The sequence below is a fragment of the Chroicocephalus ridibundus genome, chromosome 3 (genome assembly GCF_963924245.1).
Source record: "Chroicocephalus ridibundus chromosome 3, bChrRid1.1, whole genome shotgun sequence".
Classification (NCBI taxonomy): Eukaryota; Metazoa; Chordata; class Aves; order Charadriiformes; family Laridae; genus Chroicocephalus; species Chroicocephalus ridibundus.
Genome location: NC_086286.1, coordinates 89,394,843 through 89,420,223, shown reverse-complemented (window position 1 = coordinate 89,420,223; position 25,381 = coordinate 89,394,843). Strand labels below are relative to the sequence as shown.

Here is a 25,381-nt window from a genome sequence, read left to right as displayed (position 1 = left end):
AGTATGCTACTCCTGCCAAGTGCCTGGGAGAAAGTGATTGCGACAGCCCTGGCCTCCCCCAAAGCACTGTGGCATGCGTGCCCTTCTGCAGTTGGTATGATGGAGGATACAAACCTCGAAGAGCAGACAGCGAGTTTCCAGACTGCATTAGCCATGACACACAGGAGAGTATTTATATTCTTTTGAAAACAATCCTTTTACTAGGAGATGTGACTTTACATTGCGTACGGCCTCGTTACATTTGAGTTACAGGTGTAATGCCAAGAAGTTCCATGCCGTTGGCTAGAACCGAGCGTGCAGCTTGAAAGAGGCAGAGCCTTGCCTGGAAAACAAGAATAGCCGTCAGCTTACAGTATCGCTACAGAATAAGGCATAGTTCTCAGGGCAGCAGTTAGGAGCAGCCTGTCAGAGGTGGGAACACCATGTGCATCCTCTGTCCCCTTGCAGGGCATACACACACACAGAGTCTGAATACTGAATAACACACCAATGCTGGCAGAATTCACACCTGCTGTTGACAGCCTATTGCTGTGTCAACAGAGGGACACTTTTGTCAATGAAGGGAAGCTGGAAAGCCCAGTCTAGTACCCTCAGGGCAGAGCGACCAGAGGAGATGCCTGCAAAAGAGTAGTGATGACTAAAAAGTGAAAATCTTTCATGCACCACAGGCTGCTACAGCCTGAGGATACTGCTGGAATCTCACTATGCCTGGGTTAGAGGCTGTCAAGGAACTATGGGCTGCTTTGAAAATTTCACTCTTCCTCGTCAATGTCTTAGCTGTTACACAGCCGGCTGTTTGGGAAGGGCTCTAACAACATTGCCCCAAATAAATAGTTTCTGAAAGCTGTCACAGTGTAAGATATTTAGAAATATTTTTTTTTACAAGATAAGGAAATGAAATTTTCCTTGTAGCTTGGGCTGTCTTAGTTGTTCTTCCCAAGAACGCATGGAACCGTCTTCAAAGGCAGGAATACCTGTAGCATCTAAGCTCAACTACAGAGCGCAGCTCCATCAATTCCACTGAAATTTTTTCCCCCCACAACCCACCTCAACACTTAAATGTGATTTCCTCCTGAAATCAGATAGGTAACTGCTTTTGAAATAGATGAAAAAGAAAATAAGGAGGGCAGTGCAATTAGTGGATCATTTATGGAGCAGTTAAGGGGTCAAACATTGCCCGAGAGATCAGTAGAAAATAATTTGCATCTATTTGGAACTGCTTATTAACAGTTGTCAGCCTCAGCACTTTAGAAAGGCAGTACAGACAACTTGGGATATGTATGTGGCGAGAGGGAGGAGAAAGAGTCAGTTACCTCCTAAGTCTCTTGTCTTCCCACATAGCCACTAAAGGAAACCATCAGAAATTAACCAGCAAATTAAATGCTCAAATGTTTAACTTTTAAAAAGCTCCGAAGGAAAGGTGATGAGAAGGAAAGAGGTTTGACTGGGTTTGGTGCAATTGTCCTTATGGAGTGTTCTGTTTCGGAAAGATAACGCAGAGCAGCCCTTTCCCGAAAGCGCATCCCTGAACAGCAAGCTCTGCTGTCCCGGAGCGGTGCCACCCACGGGACAGGCTGCTGTTGGCTCATTAGCCTGCAGGTGCAGATTCACCCCGTGGTTACACAGCTGGCTTGGCAAAGCCCTGCTGGATCATTCCTCTGGGGTGCCCTACACAGACTCAAGACACCTAACGATGCTGTGCCATACCTGGGCTACTTCAGAAGCGCTGCCTTTCACAGGAAGAGTTTTATGCGCCACGGCTGCGAGATGGCTGAAATGGAAACCAGGGTGAGAATGGTGAGAACCAGCATGTCTCCTGACAAGAGCAGCGCTACAGGCTACGGAAAGCAGCAGAACTGGAAGAGCCACCACTGCAGTGTGCCAGAGTCGTCTTTCCAACAGCCTCTTCCACCTGGCTGAAGGAGGACATGTTTTTCTGTAGCCTGCATGTTGTCAGGGCATGCCATCAACAACTTAATGCTCATAAAAAAAACCAAACCACAATCAATCTCTCCGCTCCCCCTCCCCCCAAAAAAAAACCAAACCAAAACTGGTCTGGAAAGATCCTTGAGAGCCTGCCCTGTCATTCCCAAGGTGCATGATTCCTTATACAATTTTCCTTAACTTGTTAAAGCCTTCCCCACACAGGCTCTATAGCTTCATCCAGCAAGTCTGCTCCAGCATTTCACTGTGCTGTTAAATCAGACAGGTCCCTGTGGGGACCCTCCCTACGGAGGTCACACGCAGTATGACTTACAGTCATAATATGCTTTGTCCATCTCAACACTTAGGCTGAGATCAGTGGTTAAAAGGGGTTTGGACAAAATTTCCTAGCTGAAACGTTGAGATTTGAGAGCATATTATCAACTGAAAACTGCTCTTTAAGATACAATTAGTCCAGCATGATTTTGGGTTCAGACACCGGGTTACGGCCAGGTGATTCTTTTTTCTTGAGAGCGATTCATTTCTGAGGAGGCTCCTGGCTCCTTTATTCCTGGTTCCAACCTCAATCTCTACTATTTATTATGTTATTTGCTATCACACTTTATACCTTTCCTGCTCCAGAGAAACCGTCCCACAAATTTACATCTTCCCACTATTTTTACTCTTCAAAGCAGAGCAGACGTGAGGGCTGCAGAGCCAGCTCAGGAAGACCTGTCCTTACCGGAGACAGATGCCAGTATCAGCAATCACCTTACCTAAGTGTGAGGAGGTAGCTGACAATGTGCTTGGGCTGCAGATCCTGAGAAGATCTATACAGCACCTCATCATACCTGTGAAGAAAGACAAGGGTTGTTTGGTGTTAAAGTGGTAGGAAGGTGTACTCATATGTAAGGCTCATCAGACTTGCTTCAGTCAGAACAAACGCGCAACCACAACTGCAGAATTTACAAAGATAATCTTCTGAACCAGACTTAAGCCATGTAATTAACACACAATTCATTATTTCTTCTTTGTTCACTTATTGTTAAAGGAGATTGCTTCTGCTCCTCTTCATGCAAACACTGTAGATAGCAGAGCTCAGAGAGGCAGGTTATAGCAAAGAGAACACAAGAGCTATATTTGCTCCTGGAACATTATGTCTGGTTTTACATTTCAACACTAATTGTAAGTTCCTAGGAGCAAAAAACATGTATTAAATAACCAAGGCAGTCAAAATAGTCCCTTAGAGGATGTTGCCTTTAGTAAACGCAGCTTAGAATTTTAAGTAGCTAAAGGGAATCTTATAACATTAGAAAAGACAAAAACAAAGTGGGTTTACATAATCCTGGAATAAAATCAACTTATGTAAGACACTATTAATTAAACTGGATAATACAGGCCGAGTCATGGAGATCCATGTTTTTTCTTCATGTGTTTTGGTGTCCACTTGTGCACACCCTCTTTTTCACAGCCTGCAAGAAGTTACCAACGCCTCTGGGGCTGAATAGATTTCAAATTCAAAGTGGGGAGTGGAATTCCTGGTCTTTGCTCAGCTCCCAGGCCCATTCCCACCAGCATGCCCATGCTGAACTTCCCGGGATCTTCCTTCTTTAAAGGCAAGCTTGCAGGAGAACTGGGGAGCACCATCAAACAGCAATAAAGCAACAAAGTTGGTATCAAATGAAGGGTCCTTCTTTTGATACCAACTTTGTTGCTTCATGAAGCTGCCATTTCAGTGTTGGCTTATGACAGCTTGTTAGATTATTTTATCAGTTAAATAAACCCACTTTTGCAGGGATATGCATGCTACCTTCAATCTACTACTCATTAGTCTGAAAAGGTAACAGTATTCAGAACTGGTCAGCTAATTTTAAAGGAAAATGTTTGGTAGCTTTTCAAACAGCAGAAGCAGAGCCATGGGAAGTGGGCTTCTGACAACTCAGGAGTGTTCATCGTGGAAACTTTTCAAGAAGCATCTACTCATGGCAACTCACAAGGAGGGCTGAACACTAACTGTTACTCACGAAATCATGGGATATTTAAATGTGAGTTTATTAACCACTGAGTACCTGGTCTAATGGATAACCTAAATGCTGCTTTCTGCTGGAAGTAAAGGCCCCAGGAGACGTTTCATGCAAATTCTATATGGTGCTTGGTCAGACTTTGCAATAAGCAGACCTGAAGCTCTATAAAAGCCAACAGCCCTGGAGTGCAGCAACAACCTCTGTTGGAAAATGGACACATCTGGGATGCAGTGATCCCTGCGAATCAACCCGAAATACATTAACCCTGTCAGTTTTCACACATAAGACAGGCAGCTATACGCTAATCTGATAAAAGCCAAGAAACAACCCACGAGCTTTCTGTGAAATACAATTGCATTGGATAAATAAGACACTACTGGTCTTATTTAGAGTGCTGGCTGGTCTCGCTATCCCTCAAGAGAGCACGCAGCATACGATAAATAACAGGCAGCCCTTGAGATAATTACAGTTAATGGTAGGACTCTCCAACCTATAGTCGCAGGCTGGAAGGAGCCACCTGGGACTCTGACAGGAATTTTCAAAGTCTGAATTTTAAACACACGCCCTCAAGAAGGCCTTAGCGTGGCCAAAGGAATTAATTCTTCAGCACTGTGCAGTGTGCAATGCAGTATACGGGACCTCTCACTAGGAATTCTGAAAGCCTCAATTCCAATTCCATTACGGGCTGCGCAACATGGACAACTCCCCTGCCTCTGTATTTTAAGTATTTATCTATCTATGTGATAATGAAAACAGAAACTGCTGAACTTTAAGACTGAATTAATGAAGAACGTTACTACTATTGACAGGTATTAGTTGTGCATGTTCAGTAGCTCTGAAGGATGTTGAGCTACTCAATGTTCATGCACATACTCACTCCATTTCACTGCTCCCAGAAGCACTTCCTCTCCCCTTTCCCACATGACAAAAGCAGAACAAGAGGGACTGCGATGATGTGCTCTCCCCCCATCCCCAACCTGACCTTTATCTCCCCTAACCCTGCCCAAGCGATAACCACCCATGGTGGTCATCATGGGTGCATCTAATCATGATGGCTGCATCTGGACTCAAAGGTGGTTTCCGGGAGACATATAACAACACAATAGCCAAGGACTAACTTGAGCAACGCTGGTACTGTGGCTGATACGCAAATATGACTATAAGTCAATCTTACCCCCATAAAATGTGAACAGCCCAAGAGCCCTTTGAGCTCTCCTGCACGGAAGTGGGCGCGCGCCAGGATCTCCCCTTGAGTAGGGACACATCTCAAGGTTACTTCCCAAGATAAGAGGTTCCTTGCCACAACAGATCCTCGGTAAGTGGTTTATAGCATGCTAAACTTTAAAATCTTAGCCAAGTGACATAAAGGATTGACTGCCCATATATAATCCTTTAGACATAAATCGTTGACCGAGTCTGGGACTAGGACGGGATCCAGCCACACCTAGACTCCTCTCTGAGAAGGAGTTCAGAAAGCAAGGGAGTCTTTTCTGAACCTCAGCTCAATGGGAGGGTCTCCCTGACAGCTCTGTCTGACCCTCTCCCCTCTACAGTAAATAACCAAGTGTGCCTCACCATTGAATCTTGTTAAAACACTGTCACATTTACTATGAAACTTTGTTAAATCCCTGGTTTATAACACTAAATGTCTTGCTGCTTCTCTCACGAGTGAAGTGCATCACTCCATCCATGACAGGGACGGAGCAAATCTGCAGCTAGTATTTGTATAGAGCTTAGCATATTTTTGTGAAGAGGCTCATGTATGCAGAGTACATTCCAAATATTGCCTTTCCCTCATATGGCTTCTAGAGTCCATGAAGATTTCAAGGGAGGGCTACCGTTGCAATCAGTGTGACCCAATAGACAAGCCATTGCCTGAAATAGCCATTTTTCCTCCTATGATCGTGCAATCTGTGCCTGGCCTGCTCAACAGGCTGGCAGCAAATCCAGAAATTTATTTTAAGGGAACTGGTATTTGGAAAGAAAACTAGACAAACCTGAGAAGATGCTGAAGAACAGAGATGGCATCTGGCTCTTGCAAGCACGCCACATTAACGTCAGTTAGCTGCTTATTCCCATGCATCTGTTCTAAACTAAAAGGTAAGCATGAAAAACAAAGCTTGAACAAGAAAAACAGACATTTGTGTTCTTAAGGAAAAAGGCTAGGCATCTTCTGCTCAAGCTGAATGGAACACTGAGACACACTAGCTGACTTCAAAAATTAAAATCTGTGATAGCCATTCAGTATCAACAGGATTAGAGAAATGCATAGACAACGGGTTCAGAAGCTGACGCTAAAAGGATTAGGGAGGTAGTTAATACCCTAGTAATGGTACCCGAGTACCATCAATACCTAGATGATAGAGGCGTACAAGAGGAACAGACTACAGAGAGGGCTCAGGCTTGCACGCTCTCCCTGAATACCATCTCCCTCTTACCATCGCCTCGGACAGAATACCAGGCTGTACGGACCTTTGGCCTTATCCAGGAAGGTATCTCACATGCTTTTATGCAAATACACATCCATGTGTGCATTAAAAATGCTCTGAAAGATCACTATAATTGCTAAAACTGTTCAAATTGGGCTCTTCTAAAATTCTTTTAAAAAAATAATTAAACATGTCAGGTGTTTGACCTGATTCAACAGGAAGGGGTCTGCTTTTAAACTTGGGAACAGTGGGAAGTAACAGAACGTTAACAAAAACCCACGAGCCACAGTGGTAGCCAAAACCATCTAAGTTCTGTGATTTGGTATATTTTATGAGTACGGGCATTTTGTTTTTTACATCAGTTTCCTTAATCCTAGGGCCACTGTTCTTCATCACTGACACCAAACACATAGAGAGGCTGTTCCTAGAACTGGGAAAGTACACAGTTAGCTCAGCCCTGTGGAAATGAGGTGGAAATTTCATTTTAATTGGCTTGCTCTTCTGGAAAGTCGCAGTGATTCCTATCATAAACTCACACCTCTGCTGAAAACATGAAGATGTGTCATATTTAGGGAAGGAGTTAACACTACTACTTAACTAAGCAGTAAATTAATAAGGTTAAAATACCTGTCAAATAGTACTTCTGCATACAAACACTCCTCTTACCTGTGGAGTCTGGCATGGGTGTACTGCAAGAACACGCCTGTATCTCCACGACTTTGAAGAGCTCGATCCCAGCTAAACTGATAATCAGATGACAGAAGGCCCCGGAAGTCCTGGAAAAATAATGTCACCTAAATATGGCTCTTCATCTCAATTTTTAACTTTTCACAGAAGATGCAAACATCTCACGAGGCAGCTCAGACTCACCTGAATTATTAGTGCTGCAAGACCAACTTTCTCTGCTGTCTCCATAGGGTCTTCTATCTCTTTGGTTGCTGAAGAGAAACAGAGAAAAAGAAATATTAAGTCTGTAATAGCATAAGGACTCCCTTGCTCAGACTTGGAGATGCCAATAAAGGTCCAACAGGTCCATGTCTTTCCTGTGCTGAGGGCTCCAGAGCTGGAGGCAGAACTCCAGGTGGGGGTCTCACGAGAGCGGAGGTGCAGAATCACCTCCCTTGACCTGCTGGCCACGCTTCTTTTGATGCAGGCCAGGATACAATTGGCTTTAAAGGCTGCAAGCGCACATTGCCAGCTCATGTCCAAGTTTTCATCCAGTAGTACCCCTAAGTCCTTTTCGGCAGGGCTGCTCTCAATTCCTTCATCTCCCAGCCTGTACTGATACTGGTGGTTGCCCTGACCCAGGTGCAGGACCCTGCACTTGGCCTTGCTGAACCTCATGAGGTTCACACAGGTCCACTCCTCAAGCCTGTCCAGGTCCCTCTGTATGGCATCCTGTCCCTCAGGCATGTCAACTATACCACTCAGCTTGGTGTCCTCTGCAAAGCTGCTGAGGGTGCACTTGATCCCACTGTCTATGTAATTGATTAAGACATTAAATACTATTGGTCCCAGTACGCACCCTTAAGGGACACCACTTGTTACTGGTTTCCACCTTGGACATTGAGCCACTGAAATCTAACACTTTGGACATGGCCAACCAGCCAATTCCTTGTCCATCTAACAGTCCATCCATTAAATCTGTATCTCACCAATTTAGAGGTAAGAATGTTTAGGGGGACCATATCAAAGGCCTTACAGAAGTCCAGGTAGACAACATTCATAGCTCTTGCACTGTTCACTGATGCAGTTACTCCATCACAGAAGGACAGTAGATTAGTCAGGCATGATTTACCTATGTAATCTATTAAATCTGCAGAGTTCAGCTTACGATTTGCTGTCCCAGCTGATTTCTCACTAACAGCAGAATTGGAGAATTCAGCTGTTCTCTTAAGGCACTACTTAAGCTCAAACAGTTTTGCAGTACAGTTTTAGTATACTTAGATTTCTGTCTTTCACTTTGCTACTTCTTTGTGCTAGGTCAGCAATGCCAACTGACACAACTTTGAGTACTTCACACACTCATACCTTTGCTATTTACAAAATTCAGAAAGGATTAAGCTTGAAAAGTGTGGGCATAGTTTGTAGCAGCCAGTCTCAGACTGGCTATTCATTCACAAAGACTTATGTTTAGATTACATGGTTACATTTCATAACTGAGATTTGTTTCAGAACACAACAACTGTCTCAGAATTCAGGCTTTCGTTTAGATGCTTGATGAGACGCTGACAAAGCTATCTAAGAGAAAGTAAAGCAGCAAAGGAAATAACAGACATTATAGAGAGGACTTACATGGACTGCAGGATTCATTGCGAAGAGTAGAAAGAAAAAATATGCCAATAATGGAAACTTAAATAGCAGAAGAGCTGTGTATAGTTAACAGCAGAGTTTATACAAAGGTATTTAATGAACCAGCTTGAGCTCCACATAGGTGTGATTTTCAAAGCTAGCATTGGCTGTTAGATGCCCAGCTCCCAAAATCTTTTCAATGAGAGTGAGGCATTTTGACGCCACACACAAGTTTGTAACATCTTCCACTGTGTATCCAAACACTTTACAAACATTGAAGACATTGCTATGAGTCGGGGATTTAAGATTTCTAATTTAAGAAAGGCAGGAGTTCAAACACAAGGGGGGAAAATTCTACAAGCACAGGTAGGATTTAGGATCTAATGGGTAAGCTCTGGGGAATACTGCAGTGCCATCTGAACGCATTACTTCTTTTAGCTGTTCTTCTGCCTATTGCTTGTGCAATGGAACATGGGTCTGTACCTCTGCCTTGTCAGTTCACTCCAGCATAAAAATAAATTTGCTTTGCACTCAGCTACAATACTGACCTTTAAACTGAAGCTCTAAGCTCCATTCCTCTCTTCACTAAAACTGGTTTGGATCGAGGGTTACCCTTCTATCATTCTGCCTGCCCTCCCTTCTCCTTGTCCTATCTACAAGCAAAATCACCTGGATTAAAAAAGGTGAGGAGGCAGAGCAAGGAAGACGCATGCTACTTCACCTGATCAGTTCATTGATTCAGTTCAGCACCTAACCCCAGAAAGCACAAGAGGGGGCAGCATTTCACCGGGAACTGCTTGAATCTTTACTGCCTCAAGAGGAAACAGCTCTAGAGCCACAGCCCGAGGTGCAGGTAAACATCCCCTTCAGCAGATTCTGCTGCAGAGCAGTGACCTCCTGGGGGCTCTGGAAACAGTCATGAAGCTGGGAGGGTGACAAGGCAGTAGCTGCAGACAAGCTACAGTCAATTTTGCCAGAGAAAACTGTCAGAGCTACAAATCCTTTGGATAAAATCTGACTGTTCCCTGAACTTAAGTCTCAAACCCACTATCGACTAGTTTGTCCCTCCAGAAAAAAGCAACTGTTGTTCCCCAAAGGCAGGTACTTCTTTCCCAGGGCAAAAGCATGGTGAAATAATTTCACTGAATGTTAAAATTTGCAAATCTGTAACTTAGGGAAGTTCACAGAGTTGCAAAGGATTATTTTAAACACTTGTTTGTGTTACGTGAGACAGAAAAAGTGCACAGATCAGGGCATATCCCTGTGGTCAGTATTATGCAGGGAGAAGTGAAAGGTAGAAAAGATGACACATTTTTGATCAACACAGAACATCAAAATAAATTAATAAGACCTGAAATAGCTAACTTTTTGCGGAAGCCATGTTTTGTAACATCCTTGAACGAACTTCATTTAAAACATCTTCCAGGAAAATTACTTGTCCTCTCCGAGTCTTCATCCCTTGAACTAGACCAAAAGACACATGCTGGCACCTGTGTTGAAAAGCAGCAGGACCTAAAATTACATTTTAATCAAGAGAAATGTTTGCAGTGTTTGTTCAGAGCTGGATTCTTACCAGGAAACAGCAATAACAGCTGAATAAATAGTGCGCCAACGTGGGAAGCTTGGTGATATAATCAGTAACTCTCATTTCAGCAACCAAAGCTCCACACTTATTATATAATGGGAAAATTATGATCAGAATTATGATAACCTGGTCATTTGCGTGCTCTTGGGAACCCCTCTTGCTACTAGCTTTAGTACAGAGGACTCAATGCAATAAATTGCAATAAATTGAGGAGAGGCAGGATGTAGACAGATCAAATTACTGTGGCAACGCAGATTTGTTAATAACATTAGAAAGGGAGTAATAATAATCCTATTGTGGCCACATTATACTAAAAGTGTAATTAATCATTGCTAATAATAAAGCATTCATTGCTTCTGCTCACAATAATCCCAAGCATTATTTTGGATCTATAACCTAAGGTAATTTTAGTGCAACTTTAAGCATTGTGAAAGGAGGCAGACTAATATTCCTGAAGGCTAAAATCCTATATTTAACCACAAAAGACATGCAGTCTGTCAGAGAGGAATACAATTTAGTCTGCAGATCCATTATTGACCTTTGCTCAGATTGCTAACAAGACTGGTAACGACAACGAATAAGAGTGGGGATACGTTTCCCTGCAAAAGATATTTCAAGCCTGAAGCGTGACTCAAACTTAGATTCAGATCTCTGCTAAAATATCATACTTCAAGAAGTAATTGTTTCATATGTGATCACAAAATACCCCAGAAACTATGCCATAAAGTCTCTGAAAAATTGTTTCCTTTTTCCCATTTTTACATCAAGCAGCTATGAAAGACCCGTTAAATGAGAGACAGGTCTGTTTTTCACACCCTGAACACATGGCATGTGTCCCTTTGCAAATAAAGCAGGCCAGCAGGAGCAGACATATAGAGTGAAAAGGTTGATGCTGAGGACCTGAGGCCCACATTGCACACAATTCTGAGAGTTTTGTTTTCTTATTTTTTCCTTCTTATTGGACTAGCATTAGTTGGGTCCTACAGGCCAAATATCTGCTTGCGCTCTGGCGTTCATTAGCTGCACACCAGCAGCACATCTTGTAGCATGGTTTCATCCAAAATGCCTACATGATGGGTGCTATGGTGTGGTGGCAGGCAAACACAATCAGGAGATTCTCTTCAAAAGACCACTGAAAGAGCACTGAAATTCCAATGTACATATTACAATGCTTAAAAGAAAAAAGAAAAAAGGTATATAATTATGATTCATAAATACATACCTTTCTGCCCAGTCATAACCCATGAGCTTCAGTATTTGGAACAACTGTTGGAAGTGATTACTTTGACTTTTATCTGTCTAAGGAATAGAATTGGTGCATGTTAGAAAACACTCCAAGTTTGACAAGGATTAGCTTTCAACACACAAACACGCACCACTGCAGATACTGTGCAGTAAGTCTCTGCAAGGAGAATTAAGACCTATGAAGACAGGCAAGACTTGAAAAATGTAACACCTGGAATCTATGGCAATGGGATTTTGCATCGTGTCAGAAAAAGTAATCTACCTTTTCAAAAATGATTATTCCTAGGTCATGAGTGTAAAGCCATGAACTGAAATGAAACCACGATGTTCTTTAGTTTCACATAATCTGTGAGCTGCCCATCAAACAAAATGCCTCCACTTCAGAACTTTGCTACTCTTGTTATATTTCCATGTTTTACATGACCAAACTTTAAGGTTCCTTTGGCTTAGAAACAGAACACCTCTTTAAGCTCTCCGTCTCCAGAACCCACTAGTTTCTTTTGTCTCCAGCATGACTTGTGGAGCTTTATGTCATGAGTCAGGTGCATCATTTTTAAATAAAAAAAAGAAGTATACATGATTACATTTTCATATTAATGATGCATCTTGTGCTCTCTTCCACTTCCAATTACTCTCTCCTATGACTTAAGAGTGTTTCTGATGGAAGTTTCTTTATGTCTAACAATGATCTTCGTTTGTATGTCTAGCTACAGCTGTTGCTATGAAATTCACTTTCCTACCTAGTTGCTTTGACTACATCACTCAAAAACTCCTTCACCCCTCCTTAAAAAACACTGCAGTGACAACCAAATAACCACTATTTCCTTATTTGCTTGGTGTTCCAAGACAGGGAGTGAGCAGCGAGTGAAGTGCTTATCTGCATTTCTTTCTGAACTCTACCATTGTATCAAGCCTCAAGCACCTGCCTCCTCTTTCGCAGTTCCTCATAGCCTGCTCCGCTTCTATGCATCCCCTCTCCCTGTGCCAATTCACAGGCAAGGCTGATAAATGGACAGCAGTGGTCATCATTTCTAACAAAGCCTTCCTTTCCATGCGCCCTACCTATGAGAGAAGCTCTCTGTACCTGTAAAACAAAGCCTGATCTCTCTCACTAAAAGATCTCACAATAAACTTTATAAAGTTTAGATTAAGGCCAGCTCACTGTACTGGTCAATGCTGCCTTGCTGTTTCCCCTCCTTCCCTCTAGGTCTGAATTCATCTCTATTCTCCTGTTTTACAAGAGATTATACATTCTATGACAGAAACTGTTTTTGTTTTGCGCGCACAACAGCATGTCCCTCACCACCTGGACCACAATCACAGCATTTAAAAGCCTCTTTGAAGGACTGCAGTCTTTTGAGAGTAGATATCATGACAAATCATGACAATACTCACTGACAAAAGACTCCATTTCTTCTGAACTTAATTGCTTCTTTGCAACTGTTCACCAAGCAGAATATTCAGCTAAAACTAAACTAAAAGCTGACTTAAATTTGTAATTACTTGTCTTGACCAACATATATAGAAATAGCATACAGAAGAATATTTAAAATCATTAACAGAAAATAATCTAATAATAATCTAATAGCTTTTTTTTTAATAATCCTTTAAACTCCCATGGAAATAAGAACATGAAAAGAGAGGCCAAGATAAGAATACCAATCAGGCAGTACAAACTGAATTTCAGGCTTCAGCTGGCCACCTGAAAACTAAGCATCAACTCCTGTGGTTTTGGGATGCTGTATGATACTGCGAGAAGCATAACAATGAGTGTTTATTATGCTTGAACAATCCAGACAATTAAAATTGTATGAAAACCAAATTTGTTAAGAAGGACGCAAATAAATACTAGGAGTACCACACAACTTCATCTCTGCCTAAAAGCAATACTCAAAAGATGGATGTGTAAGTAGGTTAAAAAAGATGAACCTGCAGACACCACCATTTTGAAAACTACTTTTTTTTCATAGCATGGCAAAAACAACACAAATGCTCAAAAAGAAGATTCGTATTGTGAAGAATGCCAGGTTTTTTTCCTTACAGGCCCCAAAATTGTATATGTCTAAATGCAGTCTAAGTAGTTAACTTTAAGAGAGAAGTTTGCAGTCTGACAGCGTGGATTATATTTAACTCTTCATATTTAAAAGTGTGTTCATCTCCTATTTTCAATACAACATCCAATGGAATCTTAGAACCTCTTTAATAATAGCTGTCATACATTTTTAAATGTTTTGAATATTTTGCTCATATTGCTGCATTTTTATGAAATAAGTAGGATATTTAAAATATAAATTGGTGAATGCACTGACTTACAGCATTACAACTAATACACCAATTTAATACTCTCTTAAACAAGTTGATCCGATTAAAATAAGATGATCTTATGAAATAAGACTCAAGAGCCTCTAAATAATTTTCTTGTAACAAGGTCAGGATTCTAAAATACATTTGAATTTAATAATTAAAGACTAAAATCATTGGTGTTCTCACTTAAATCCATGAAGTCTTCCCACCTCTTGTAACCATGAATAAAGTCCTAACCCACTATAAAACACTGCCACAAAACAGCAGCAAAACTCAGCAGGGCTGGCAGAGTTTTGCCATCCCACAAACCCTCTTAGCAGTTCATGTCATCGCCCTTTCATTTTATGACCCACTTTCTCAGTCCTCAGAAAGTCAGAAATGGTAGAAATACTAACCATGTTATCCAAAAACTATGCAACCTTAGCAAGGTTGAGAGAACAGGACTAGACAGGCTAATCTGTCATTTCCAGTTTGAATGGGACATTGATTATAATGGTCACATTGATCACACCACAGTCCGGTTTTGATGCCTATCTATTTGGACTAGGAGTAGATCAAAGAGGCCCAGGCGAGGAAGTGAACAGTTACTGGAGTTCATCTATGAGCAGCCGGTCAGCTCAAGACTATGGCTTCTGTACTTGCTTTAGCATTAGCTTAACATTCAGTCCCCATCCTCATTTGTGCAAAATACCCACCCAGTGATTTTCTTTCTCTCTAACTGTTCCTTCTGCCTTTGTCCCTACCATCTTATGGTATAAAAAATACAAATAATTACCTACCCCCGTGAACTAGGCAGGAGGCTTCCTTAACTCCTAATGCATTGCGCTTTCACAGCCACACTGCTCTTCAATGCCAGCAAATCTACTGTGTTCCAGTCAGTAGTGGTAACCAACCCCCAAAAAACACAACAAAACACCCGCCCTGTTCTATGACCACCTGTGGGAATGACAAGTTAGTGGAAACTTCCTGAAGACTGAAAATAAAAAGAGGAATGTGACTTAACTAAAAGTCAGACTTTAAACTACCTGGGTATTTAATTTTATGCTTACTGATTCCTTCCCTCAGTCATGGTATTTGTAACATTAGAGTTGCGCTGGAGAAGATTTATGGGCATTACCAAACGCATCACAAAGAACATGCCAGAAACCTACAGATTTTTTCCATGGGTCATTAATTGACTTCACATGACAGAACATGAGTTTAAACATGGGTTTTTTTTTCTAAATCTGGGAGAAAGAAAATTTAAAAGCATCATGTGATATGTCCTTGTTAAAAAAAAGTTTCACACAAGTGAGGAGATAATCCTGCCACTCATTACTAATACTGCTGGAATTGTTAAAGAGCAAAATAATCAATCCAAGAAACGATAAAAAGATTCCCTGTCTACAACTGCTCGAGATTGATTAAGCAGTACTTTATGTGTGATTTCTACGTAATGAAATCGAGACATTGTTCAAAGCCATGAAAATTTACATTTCAGATAAGATACCAGGACTTGAGAGTAGACTTAGATTCATTTTAGAATATTAATTTCTAAATTAAAATTTCACAACCCCTTATAACACTAACAGCTTTTTCTGACTTTTTTAAATATTAATTACAACATTTATATAGAAAATACAATGTCAATTGAGTAAAAGTTCATTTAAAATGAATTGTAATGAATTTTTAAAACAGAGAATAACTCCAGAACTGATTTTTCAACTGTTCTGTGGGTCATGAACTGAAACAAAACCAAGAAACACTGCCACATTGAGGCACAGTTTCTGGCCAAATATTTTACTGCCAAAAATACCATGTGCCAAAATCATAAGGGGAGTAAGAGGCTCCCTGGGTTATTGGCGAGAGTCAGGCTCAAAAGCGTTTGGTGAATCTAGAATTACTTACCACATAAATCATAGTATCCCAGCTATGCTTATTCATTCGGTCTATAGCAGCAGCAAGATCTCTGAAAAAGATAACGAGAAACTATTTGGACTTTCACTCAAACATACCTCATTATTTGCCTCTTGGGAAAATAATCTACTCTTCTGGAGGGAAGAGGACTGACAGATTAGAGGGATCCACATATGTCTTACACAGAAAAGAGGACATGTCTACTTTGTTCATGACGTGTTTGAAATGTTTTTTTAAACCACCAGCTATGAAAGTTACTGAGGAAACAATTCTTATGCACAGAGTAAGTCTGGTTTCTGTCAGCCTACTGGGAGAATCAATCAGCTGGGAGATCTGAGAGAAACAACCCTCTCCTGGAAAACTAACCCAGTGCTCAGCACCAGGTTATATGATAAAAAGCTCATCTTCACACACACAAAGTAGCACAGAGAAAGAACCTGCTCGAGCCCCTCCCAGGGCTGTCACAGGAAAGCCATCAGCCCCATGTCCCCATCTGAAATCAACCTCAGGGGTCACCAGGAACCACCTTCTGACCGAGGGAGGTTACTGCCTAAGGCACATGGGACACACGGGATGCAAGGGAAAAGCATTTTGCAACTGCACAAGATTTATTACGGGGTGCTTAGGGGAGGAACCAAATATGGGAATAGAGAGGGAGATGACGATAAAAGGGACAGGTGGCTTGTAAGCCGATTGCTGGTTAGTATGTTTTTCCGGTTGTGCCCTGCACCTGATCAGCGCAGTCTATCCTGTCTTCTCATTAAAGTCCATTTCAAACTTTTCCTGGGTGAGGGCATCTCTCCTCTGCATGCACGTAAGTTTGGAGGTCTAAGTATCAGTAACTGGAGCTGGGGACTACAGCCGATACAAGACACACACCTGTGGTGCCAGCAAGCGAAGGGACTGAAGGTCAGTGAAATATATACACATACTTATATATATGTATACACAAACATACATACGTGTATATTTCTTCACACTAATAGATCTTCATTCTAATCATCCGGAGGGGAAGAAAATGAGGCTATTTGCGCTGTCTGAGTGCAGAGGGGTTTTGTCTGCATTGCCCTGTTTGGTTGGTTGTGTGTATATACATGTGTGTGCCTACTGGAAACAGCCGCTCAGCCTTACTACTGGTTGGACCTGCGGGCATGCAGCTGTGGCAGTCTTGCCTCTATCTGGCTACAGGATTCAGCTGCTCCCTAACGTGCAGGACTGACTGCAGCATCTCTCTAATACTCTTGTGCTGAAAAGCCGTACACAGTTTACCCTGAGGGCTAGACATCTGATTTATTTACATTACTGGCACAAAGAAACCGTTAAGACTTCCATATTAAAATACCCAAGAGGAATTTTAGGATACTGATGAGAAGGCAGGAAAACAGTGATAAAATTGATGTTACAGTGCTGGTGGTCCACTGATTGAATGAAGACATGGCTGAACAAGCCATTTTTTTCTGCATCACACTGTCAATAACATTTTAAGGAAAGGTCTTTCTAAAACCTTCATTATTTGGCAAATGTTTATTAGATGAAGAGATCCTAGCTTTGTTTTCAAAGTCAATAGCTGGAGAAAGTATTATGATTTATGGAAAGAGAAGATTTACTAACAGACTTCTTAAGGGGAGGAAAAGTATTTAAAAGCAGTTGTTTTTCCTGAGCCATTTTCATCCCATGATAGTTACATTACTAGTTCCAGTTACAATTACTCATTCATCAAGGTGTTGCATCCCAGAAATAAAGAGCTTCAATATCTGTACTACCAGTTACAAACGTACTCATGTACAAAAGATAACTGGCAAAAAAAATGGCAATAAACACAGATAGACTTACTTGCCTTGTTATATAAAGAGATGTCCCATCACTACGCATGACGGTGGAAAACGATGAGAGGTCTTTCTTTTCTGAAAGATCCACAATTCCTGTCCCTTTTCTATAAGTTAAGAGAAAACACTGAAGTAACTGCAAGCCAGATCCGATATACAGGTAAGTTTACATATGACAGAGGTCAGAACCAAAACAAAGGCCCCTTACCATGGAACCCCCCCTTACTCTAGACAATCTCATTCTCTTCTTTGAATGACTGTCTCTAAGTCTTTTTGAAGACTGTTCCTTTAAGTTTGTTGTCACCACTGCTGATGCCAGGGAATCGCCTGTCCACGTTCTGGGGCGTTCCATGACTACAGCTTCTGTCCCAGTTCAGCCATGAAGCTCCTTCATCAAGGCAAGGATCTCATCTAACTCTGCTCGTTAAATGGAACATGCAGCTACCAAACTAATTAACAGCCTAAAAGGTCATTAGGAGTTGAACACTGTCATTGTATCTAATTTGTCATGGCCAGGCTTCTGTGCTAGCTACAGAAAAGGCAAACTTAATTTTTAGCTGTGAGTGCCCAAATCCTGTTGGACAGGAACAGCTACCAAAACCACCTAAAGAAAACTCTTCCCCTTAGATTACGTACAAACCTCACTCATCATATCTCATTTGAAATGCAACTGAGATGTTAAGTAAACTACACCAATAGATTGAATAATGAGTCCATACGTTGTTTTCTGAAGAAGTCCTTTATCCTCCAACATCTTTAGAACTTCCTGGGACTTCTCTTGGTAAAATGATTCTCCAGAATATTCATCAAAGCGCACTCCTAGACGCTGAAAAGTTCCAAGAATATCAAAGATGGGTAACATTGTTAAGATTGAGGCTGATAATTTCTTCAAATTAAGTCAGATGATAGGTCTGTGTCACAGGTCACACAGAGTGCAAAAATTAATTTTATTCCAGGAAATGTCACTTCATTGTTAAAAAGAAAGGATGTATGGATTTTGATTTAATTGATTTCTGCATTAAAATTAATCTCCCTGAGTTGAATACAGTGTTGGATACAATATTAATGAGAAATTAATTAGTACAAAAATTCTGAGGTAGGCACTTGCTGTGCTGGAGGCAAAACCAGTGGACTTTAGAGAAGTTACTTGGGCATGAACCAATCCTATTTTAAAAGGATGCTAAAAGAAATTAAAAAAAGCAGGAGCTCCTCACTGAGCATACAGAAATCACCATTACTTGAAAGGCTGAGAGTACACCTAGGAGAGATAGAATGACTTTAACTGTCAAAAATGAGTGAAACGTAATGGTACAAAAGACAAGGTTTTTAACTAAGGGCAACAAAGCTGTCAGTCCATCAGCTCGATACTTATTAGTTTGAAAAGGAATTGGGAGAGAAAGATCTGGCTGAACCAGTCATCATGTGATCAATGATGAGTAACCATTGTGATGCAGCTGCATACACAGCGCAATACTCACGTACCTTAACAGGGCAACTTTCCCCTAGAATTACCAAGGCCGTGTCTCACTTAGGAGATCTTAACTTAGAGTACTTGGCACGAATCCAGCGATATATTTCAGGGAAGAAATTAAAGCACAGCCAGGTTATCTGGATTACTGAGGAAGGGGCAGGCCACTTCTCTTTTAACTTTGCAATCAAGGTTGAAAGAAGACATGACCAATTTCTACAAATACATTAAGAGGAAGGAGATGGAAAAGTGGAATTTTAAGTGAAGTGGTATAAAACGAGTCACAAATTCTTCGGTGCAGCAAGTTAGGAAAAAAAGTCTAAGCCCATCGAAACTGGGCACCCATTCCAGAATTTTATTAAAAGAATTTGGGAAAGAAAAATACTAGCTGTTTTTCAGATGGACTCAGTTGGTTCTTGAGTAAGATTATATAGTATTAATACCAAGAGACTGGATTCAGTGACAGGTGTATCTCACTCCTGTTTCCCAAATTCATAAGATTCATTTTATGGTCAGTGGCATAAACATCTCACACAGAACAGTGGACACCAGCTCCATTCTCGAGATCACAGTATGCAACAGATGGCTGTACATTAGCTCAACTCAACCTGCAAGTAACTTATGCACTGATTACTATTATAAACTCCTGCTGCTATAATATCTTACACTCGATTTAATATGCAACATACACAGCTCTGCATTATAACATTAGGTCAGAAAAATGAAAACAGAGTTATCTCCTAATAAGATTTATTACATGGAAACTGTTAAATTTAGCTGGTTGTTGCTGACTTCAAAGATAAAACAAAACAAACAATATTTATCTAACACTGATTTGCTTTGTTGCTTAGCACCGTACTCCTAGTTTCAGGGCTTCTGAGAAGCGAGAATTAGTCTAAGGGTCAATTATATGGACTTCATCAAATAAAATGTATTCAGGGCATCAGCAACTAAAGTGACGGCCTGCTTGGATGTTAAATCAACTACCGTGGTTTTTCCAAACAGAATGGGGCACAACCTGGCATGTTGAGAAACATCTTCCCCACAACACTGTAAAGTTTACTGAGAAGGCAACAAATTGACAATGTTACAGCAACTTCTGTTCCTAGGTCAGTTTTGCAGTCTCTTGGATGAAATGGTACTGTGCACTGTCAATTTCATTGATGGAGCAATAGATAAAAAGAGACCATTTTACCAACAACACAGAAAAAGCAGTGTATGATTTGTACCTTATAAATTCGGATGTATTCTTCAATACTCAAGTCTCTAAATTGTTTCCAAAGGGACAATGTCTGCTCATCATGTTCCTCCAGTTTTCTAAAGAAATCCTTAGCCAGCTCTTTCGTGTTTTCATCTTCTGCTGCTTTATTAATCTGCACATACACCTAAAATATAACAGCACCAAAAATGTTGAAGTATAATCCTCTCCAATAAAAATAAGCAAAGTTCCACAAGAACAATACAAATACATTTAAAGATGACATTTCTAACATCAAAATTTTAAGGATGTTTTAAAGGAACACATTTCCCATTTAAAGGATGAATGAGTAGTTCAAACTCCAATAGGAAAATGTGCCTCTTATCTTGAAACAAGACTAACGCCGTAATTCCTTACTGCTGTCGCTATCGTCCTCTTCATAACCTTGAAACACCTGCAGCAGCAGACGATGGAAGAACTAATTTAGGCATAAAAGGGAAACTATCAGACTTTTAAACCACAGACTTTTCTTCAGAGGACTACAAAATTGATACTTATAACAACCGCATTGCCTAAAACATGAGATGACAGTTGAAGAAGCAAAATCCTAGATAGACTCGATATTTTACAAGCTCAAAAGACCTCCCCCAGTTCTGAGCCAAAAGCCACCTATAGTACTCTGCACCCATACTAATACCTGCTGTCTCTCTGTGGCTGAAGTCAAGCATATGAATGGCAGCATCTGACACACACACACACACACACACACGTGCGCTGTCAGTTTGCCAAAAGCATTACAAACTCTTGTATTAGCCAACTTTACCTATGTACAATTTTGGCTCTCCTGTTCACTAATGTATTCCTTTATATCTAAAGGCCAAAATATTCACCCAGGTAATGATTCCTTGCTTTCCACATGTAGCATCTTGAAAGCCCATGGAAGAATTTAAAAAAAGTTATAGTACTATGTAAAAATAATTAAATTAACTAGTGGTTATGCTACCTATTTAGACCCAAATAATTCAACGCTGTGTAAGTCTTTGTAAGAGTTTTGATCCCCAAATCATTGCAATCTTGATAAAAATAAGTAATTATAAAAATTTAGCTCCTGCAATGTTCAGACAATGAGTTTGCCAACAATACCTTGCTCAAATGGGTTCCGCCTATTGGAAAAAAAAAAAAAGAAAGAAAAAAAAAGAGCTTCCACAGCAAAACTCTTGAACTTTTCCCCTTTCTTTTAGGTGCCAAGATTTTTACAGATTTTAACAGGCGGTACTGCTGACAAGCATCAAGATTAACGTTTGCTTAGTTCTGCCACAAAAAAGACATTTAAAGTAGAGGGAAAAATTCAAACCTTTCCAAGAACAATGTTCCCCTTCCCCCATTAGTAGCTTCACACATTATAACACCCTTCTGCCCCCAATCTTTGATGTTATAAAGCAAAATTAATGCAAAAGGCATATTTGCATTTGACTCTTGACCAGAAGTGCAAATATGTTTGGAAAGGTACGTTTGTCTGTACATTTATTTATATAGAAACTGTGCTATGAAAATTTTTGTTTTAAACAAACTACTGGAAAGACTAGTTTCACACAAGAGCAGAAAAAACACCATTTTGAAACACATCTCAGTTTTTGATATAAACTATGAATACAGCTGAACAAACAATTAAAAATTTGAAATATTTGAGAAACTAAGTTCATCTCAAACAACTACTGTTTTAGAACCTTTTGCAGCTTGACTGAATACTGTTCTCTATACTTGAAGGCCATTTTTTAAGGTCATAAAGCCTACATGCTACTGCAATATATAGTATTTTAAAGCTTTAGTGCAAAATTCAAGTATTTGAAATTTAAATTTTAAGAACAGACTGAAATTATAAATAAATTTAAATAATACACAGCAATGCACAACCATGAGAACATGACTACTTTTTCTCATCTCTTTAAATTGTCCTACAGCTCTAAAACACCTCCATGTTGACAATCTATTGATTTTATTGAGCAGGCCTCAGGGATGAGGGAAGAAGCGAACAAAATTTATCTATATCGAAGAAGCTGTCAAACTCAGAAAGAAGGAGCCACTCTGCCACATAAACAATCTGCCTAATATGCATTCAGCTGTAGAGTATCCAAGTATTCAAAGACAGTTTGTTCCTTTGCCAGTAAACAGATTTATGCGAAACAATTATCCTGTGACATACTGTCTGAACACCAGCATTAGCAATAGTTCCCATATTCAGCTCAGAGGGTGAAGCACAGCTCAGCTTTGTAGTAAGTGAACACTTGAGAGCGCCACACAAGAACCCTAACAAAGCCCCATTAACACGTGAAATCTTTCTTTTAATGGATGAGGGCTTGAACATTAGCCATTCAGAAAATTTTGTCCACTTATCCTTATGGCTGTTGGATTTGTGCAGGTGAGTACATAAGTCACGTTCTCTTGTGCATCATATGCGCATTACACCAGCACAGTTGTCAACCAAAGATCACTTAGAAGTATCAAAACATTGACAAAAACCTTTTTTGCTCATTGCACTGTATGAAACAAGAAGTGACATAGGAACTGGCAACGAAGAAGAAATGAATACTAACTCAGATGTTATTAGGTATATTTGAATGGAGTAAGCCAAAAGCCCAAACCTGGAAAAACAAAACTTCTTAAACTACCTCAATCTTTATTGCTAACCTGGACAGTCCACCAAGTCGGTTTTGTTCCTGACACACAGAAATGCAACATATAGCACTTGCATCATGCTGGTGGGCATGGTGGGCAACCGAGAGGGCAACCTCCTGCAATGAAACAACCTTCCCTACGGCTGAAAGGCATTTCCTGAATGCCTGTCAGCAGAAACTGCACCTTCTAGTGCTCCTGGTTCTTTCACACTCATGGAAGAAAGGAGAGCATTCTGCAGAGCCAGAACAGTATTCTGGAAAGTGATGGCCACTCCTCCTTAACCATATATGCTAAGGCTCCATATTAGATACAAAACACTTTAAAGATCCTTATCCCCAACCACAGTAAATTGTGTAAATTCCACCAGCAATGGAAATTAAATATTATTTATTCTAAAAATATTAGCAACAAGAGGATTTTTATACCATACATGCCTCTTCTTTTCACAACTTTGGTAACCAACATCCTACAGCATCAGATGTGAGACTCCATTTCCACTGCAGTTAACACAGTGAGGTCAGTGGTCACCTACGCCCAGTTAAGACAGTTGATATCGGTCAAGCTGGCTGTGGTGGTAGCAGCAATCAATGCAATCTAAGTATCCATATGATTACGTCCCTTATGGGGCGTATTTTTCAGCCTAATGAAAACTGTCTCTGCTGCTGCGGCCTAGTGAAAACTGCCTCTGCTGCTATGGCCCAGGCTAGCACTGGTCCTTCAGGCAAGGTCATTTAAATCCAACATGAGTCTCATGATGTTCCTGCAGACATACCATTCTGTACAAAATTTACAGCTAAGTAATGAAATGTCCTCTGAAGTCCCTAGTTAGTCTTCTCTGAACTTACCTCAAAAAGATGTTGTAAAGGACTGGATTTTAGCTTTTCTTTGTTGCCAAAGCGTTGGAAACCAACACCCAATAAGCCTTGAATAACAATTAAATACAGAGTTAGACAATAGCCCAGAGTACATTGTTTTGTTTAGTTGCTTTCATAAGCAAGTCTAATTTTAACACGGTATGTAATAAAACAAATGCCTTACATTTTTAAGCAACATAATAGTGCATGCTACAAAACCAAATCCACTGCATGGAAAAAAAAAAAACAACCACAAAACTATAATAGCTAGAAACTAGTAAGAAATACTGTGTTGATTTTCTCAGTTCCTCATAAATGGAACTTGTGTTTCTGGACTCATAGAGAAAATTATCTATTACACAGCAACCAGCTGTAAATGAGAAGCCACACGGTGGAAACTGTCCAGCAACAGAACATGCTCAAAACTCCTTGATTTGCTTCCTCCCTTAGTAGTATTGTCATTTCAAGGACAATAAAAACTGGGACACAATATGGTATTCCACATACCACTCGCAATATTTTCAACGAACTTTTTGCTGCGCACTGAGAATATGCAGCTTTTTTTCACGTATCCAATTTGGCTTTAGCACATTCCAAAAGTCACCTGAAAAGGCAAAAAATCCAAATCCCAATCTTTTTGTCTAAAACAGAAGAGCCCGTTAACTCCTTCAGTAATATAGCAATATTAACCCTGCAGGCTCTTAGATTTTCTGAGGCTCCTTTTAAGGCCATCTCATTCCTCTGAGCTGACAACGAGCAGGACTGATGAGGCAACATCCAAAGAATAGGGAGGCAAGTATCCCCTTTGAAAATCCCACTGCAACTAAACCAATAGTACTGTCTCAAGAACTTCCCCCTTACAAACACTGAGTGCGATAGAAGCTGTGTCAGAGTTAGGTAAGAAAAAGAAGTTAGAGTTTAGGAAATAAAATGAGTCTAATCCTATTGAAAGGGAGTTTATTTAAGGACAGCTTGTTCTATAAGCAATCAGAGCTTGATTTCCTAATGACTTCTCCTAGATATTAATGTACCTACAGATTCCACTTTTCAATGCTGGCTTCACACTCCAACCTCCAGCAAGACTGACAGTTTTTATCCAACCCAAACACATCCTTCCACACATTTCTGTCTTCCCTAAACTATCTCCAGCTCTTGTTACACTCACCAATTATTGGCAAGATCCAGCATGTGTTGGGACTGATTCTGACTTAGATGCACTGAATGGTTAGCCAGAAGGCTAAACACACAAGTTAACTTTCCCATAGGGCATTACATTGTATTTCTACTCTTACTCAGCTGCCAGCTGCCACAATATCAAAAGAAATTCGTTTTCTTGGACACATTTTTCTTTGTCAGATCTGGATGAAGTTGGCCAATGGGTTCAAAATTTATTAGGAGCAGAGTGACAGGAAGACAGATGGACAGACACTGTGACTGCATAAGCTTTGTTACCTTAAGAAACCTGCCCCAGAACTGCCTAAAGGTTGAGGACTTCTCTGCCAAGTTTCAGCAAAATATGTTTTCACTTACTACGTTTCAAAGCCTCTGACAATAGCAGTTGTAATAGAAATGCTGACAGATCGTTAATTATAGCACTGCTTCTGGGAAAGGACCATTATAATAATATTCCTATGCTATAATTTTGTGAAGCATGACTATAT

The 25,381-nt window shown here is 40.4% G+C and overlaps 1 protein-coding gene across 3 annotated transcripts in view; it reads right to left on the bottom strand.

Moving 5' to 3' along the window:
- Window positions 1-200: 200 nt before the first annotated feature.
- The window catches only part of RARS2 (arginyl-tRNA synthetase 2, mitochondrial), a 38,491-nt gene continuing 13,310 nt past the window's right edge, over window positions 201-25,381 (bottom strand). For 2 of the 3 annotated variants that reach the window (XM_063330022.1, XM_063330025.1), the window contains exons 8-20: window positions 23,712-23,788; window positions 20,222-20,377; window positions 18,244-18,350; window positions 17,536-17,631; window positions 15,690-15,750; window positions 11,476-11,552; window positions 10,034-10,158; window positions 7,247-7,314; window positions 7,043-7,152; window positions 5,945-6,040; window positions 2,700-2,774; window positions 1,708-1,771; window positions 201-322 (exon numbers count right to left, since the gene is read on the bottom strand). In XM_063330022.1, the coding sequence (XP_063186092.1) occupies window positions 236-322; window positions 1,708-1,771; window positions 2,700-2,774; window positions 5,945-6,040; window positions 7,043-7,152; window positions 7,247-7,314; window positions 10,034-10,158; window positions 11,476-11,552; window positions 15,690-15,750; window positions 17,536-17,631; window positions 18,244-18,350; window positions 20,222-20,377; window positions 23,712-23,788 (1,199 nt within the window). In that variant the 3' untranslated portion in view covers window positions 201-235. Of the gene's footprint in view, window positions 323-1,660; window positions 1,917-2,699; window positions 2,775-5,944; window positions 6,041-7,042; window positions 7,153-7,246; window positions 7,315-10,033; window positions 10,159-11,475; window positions 11,553-15,689; window positions 15,751-17,535; window positions 17,632-18,243; window positions 18,351-20,221; window positions 20,378-23,711; window positions 23,789-25,381 lie in introns of those variants that run through there. The other variant, XM_063330023.1, reaches the window with a different exon arrangement.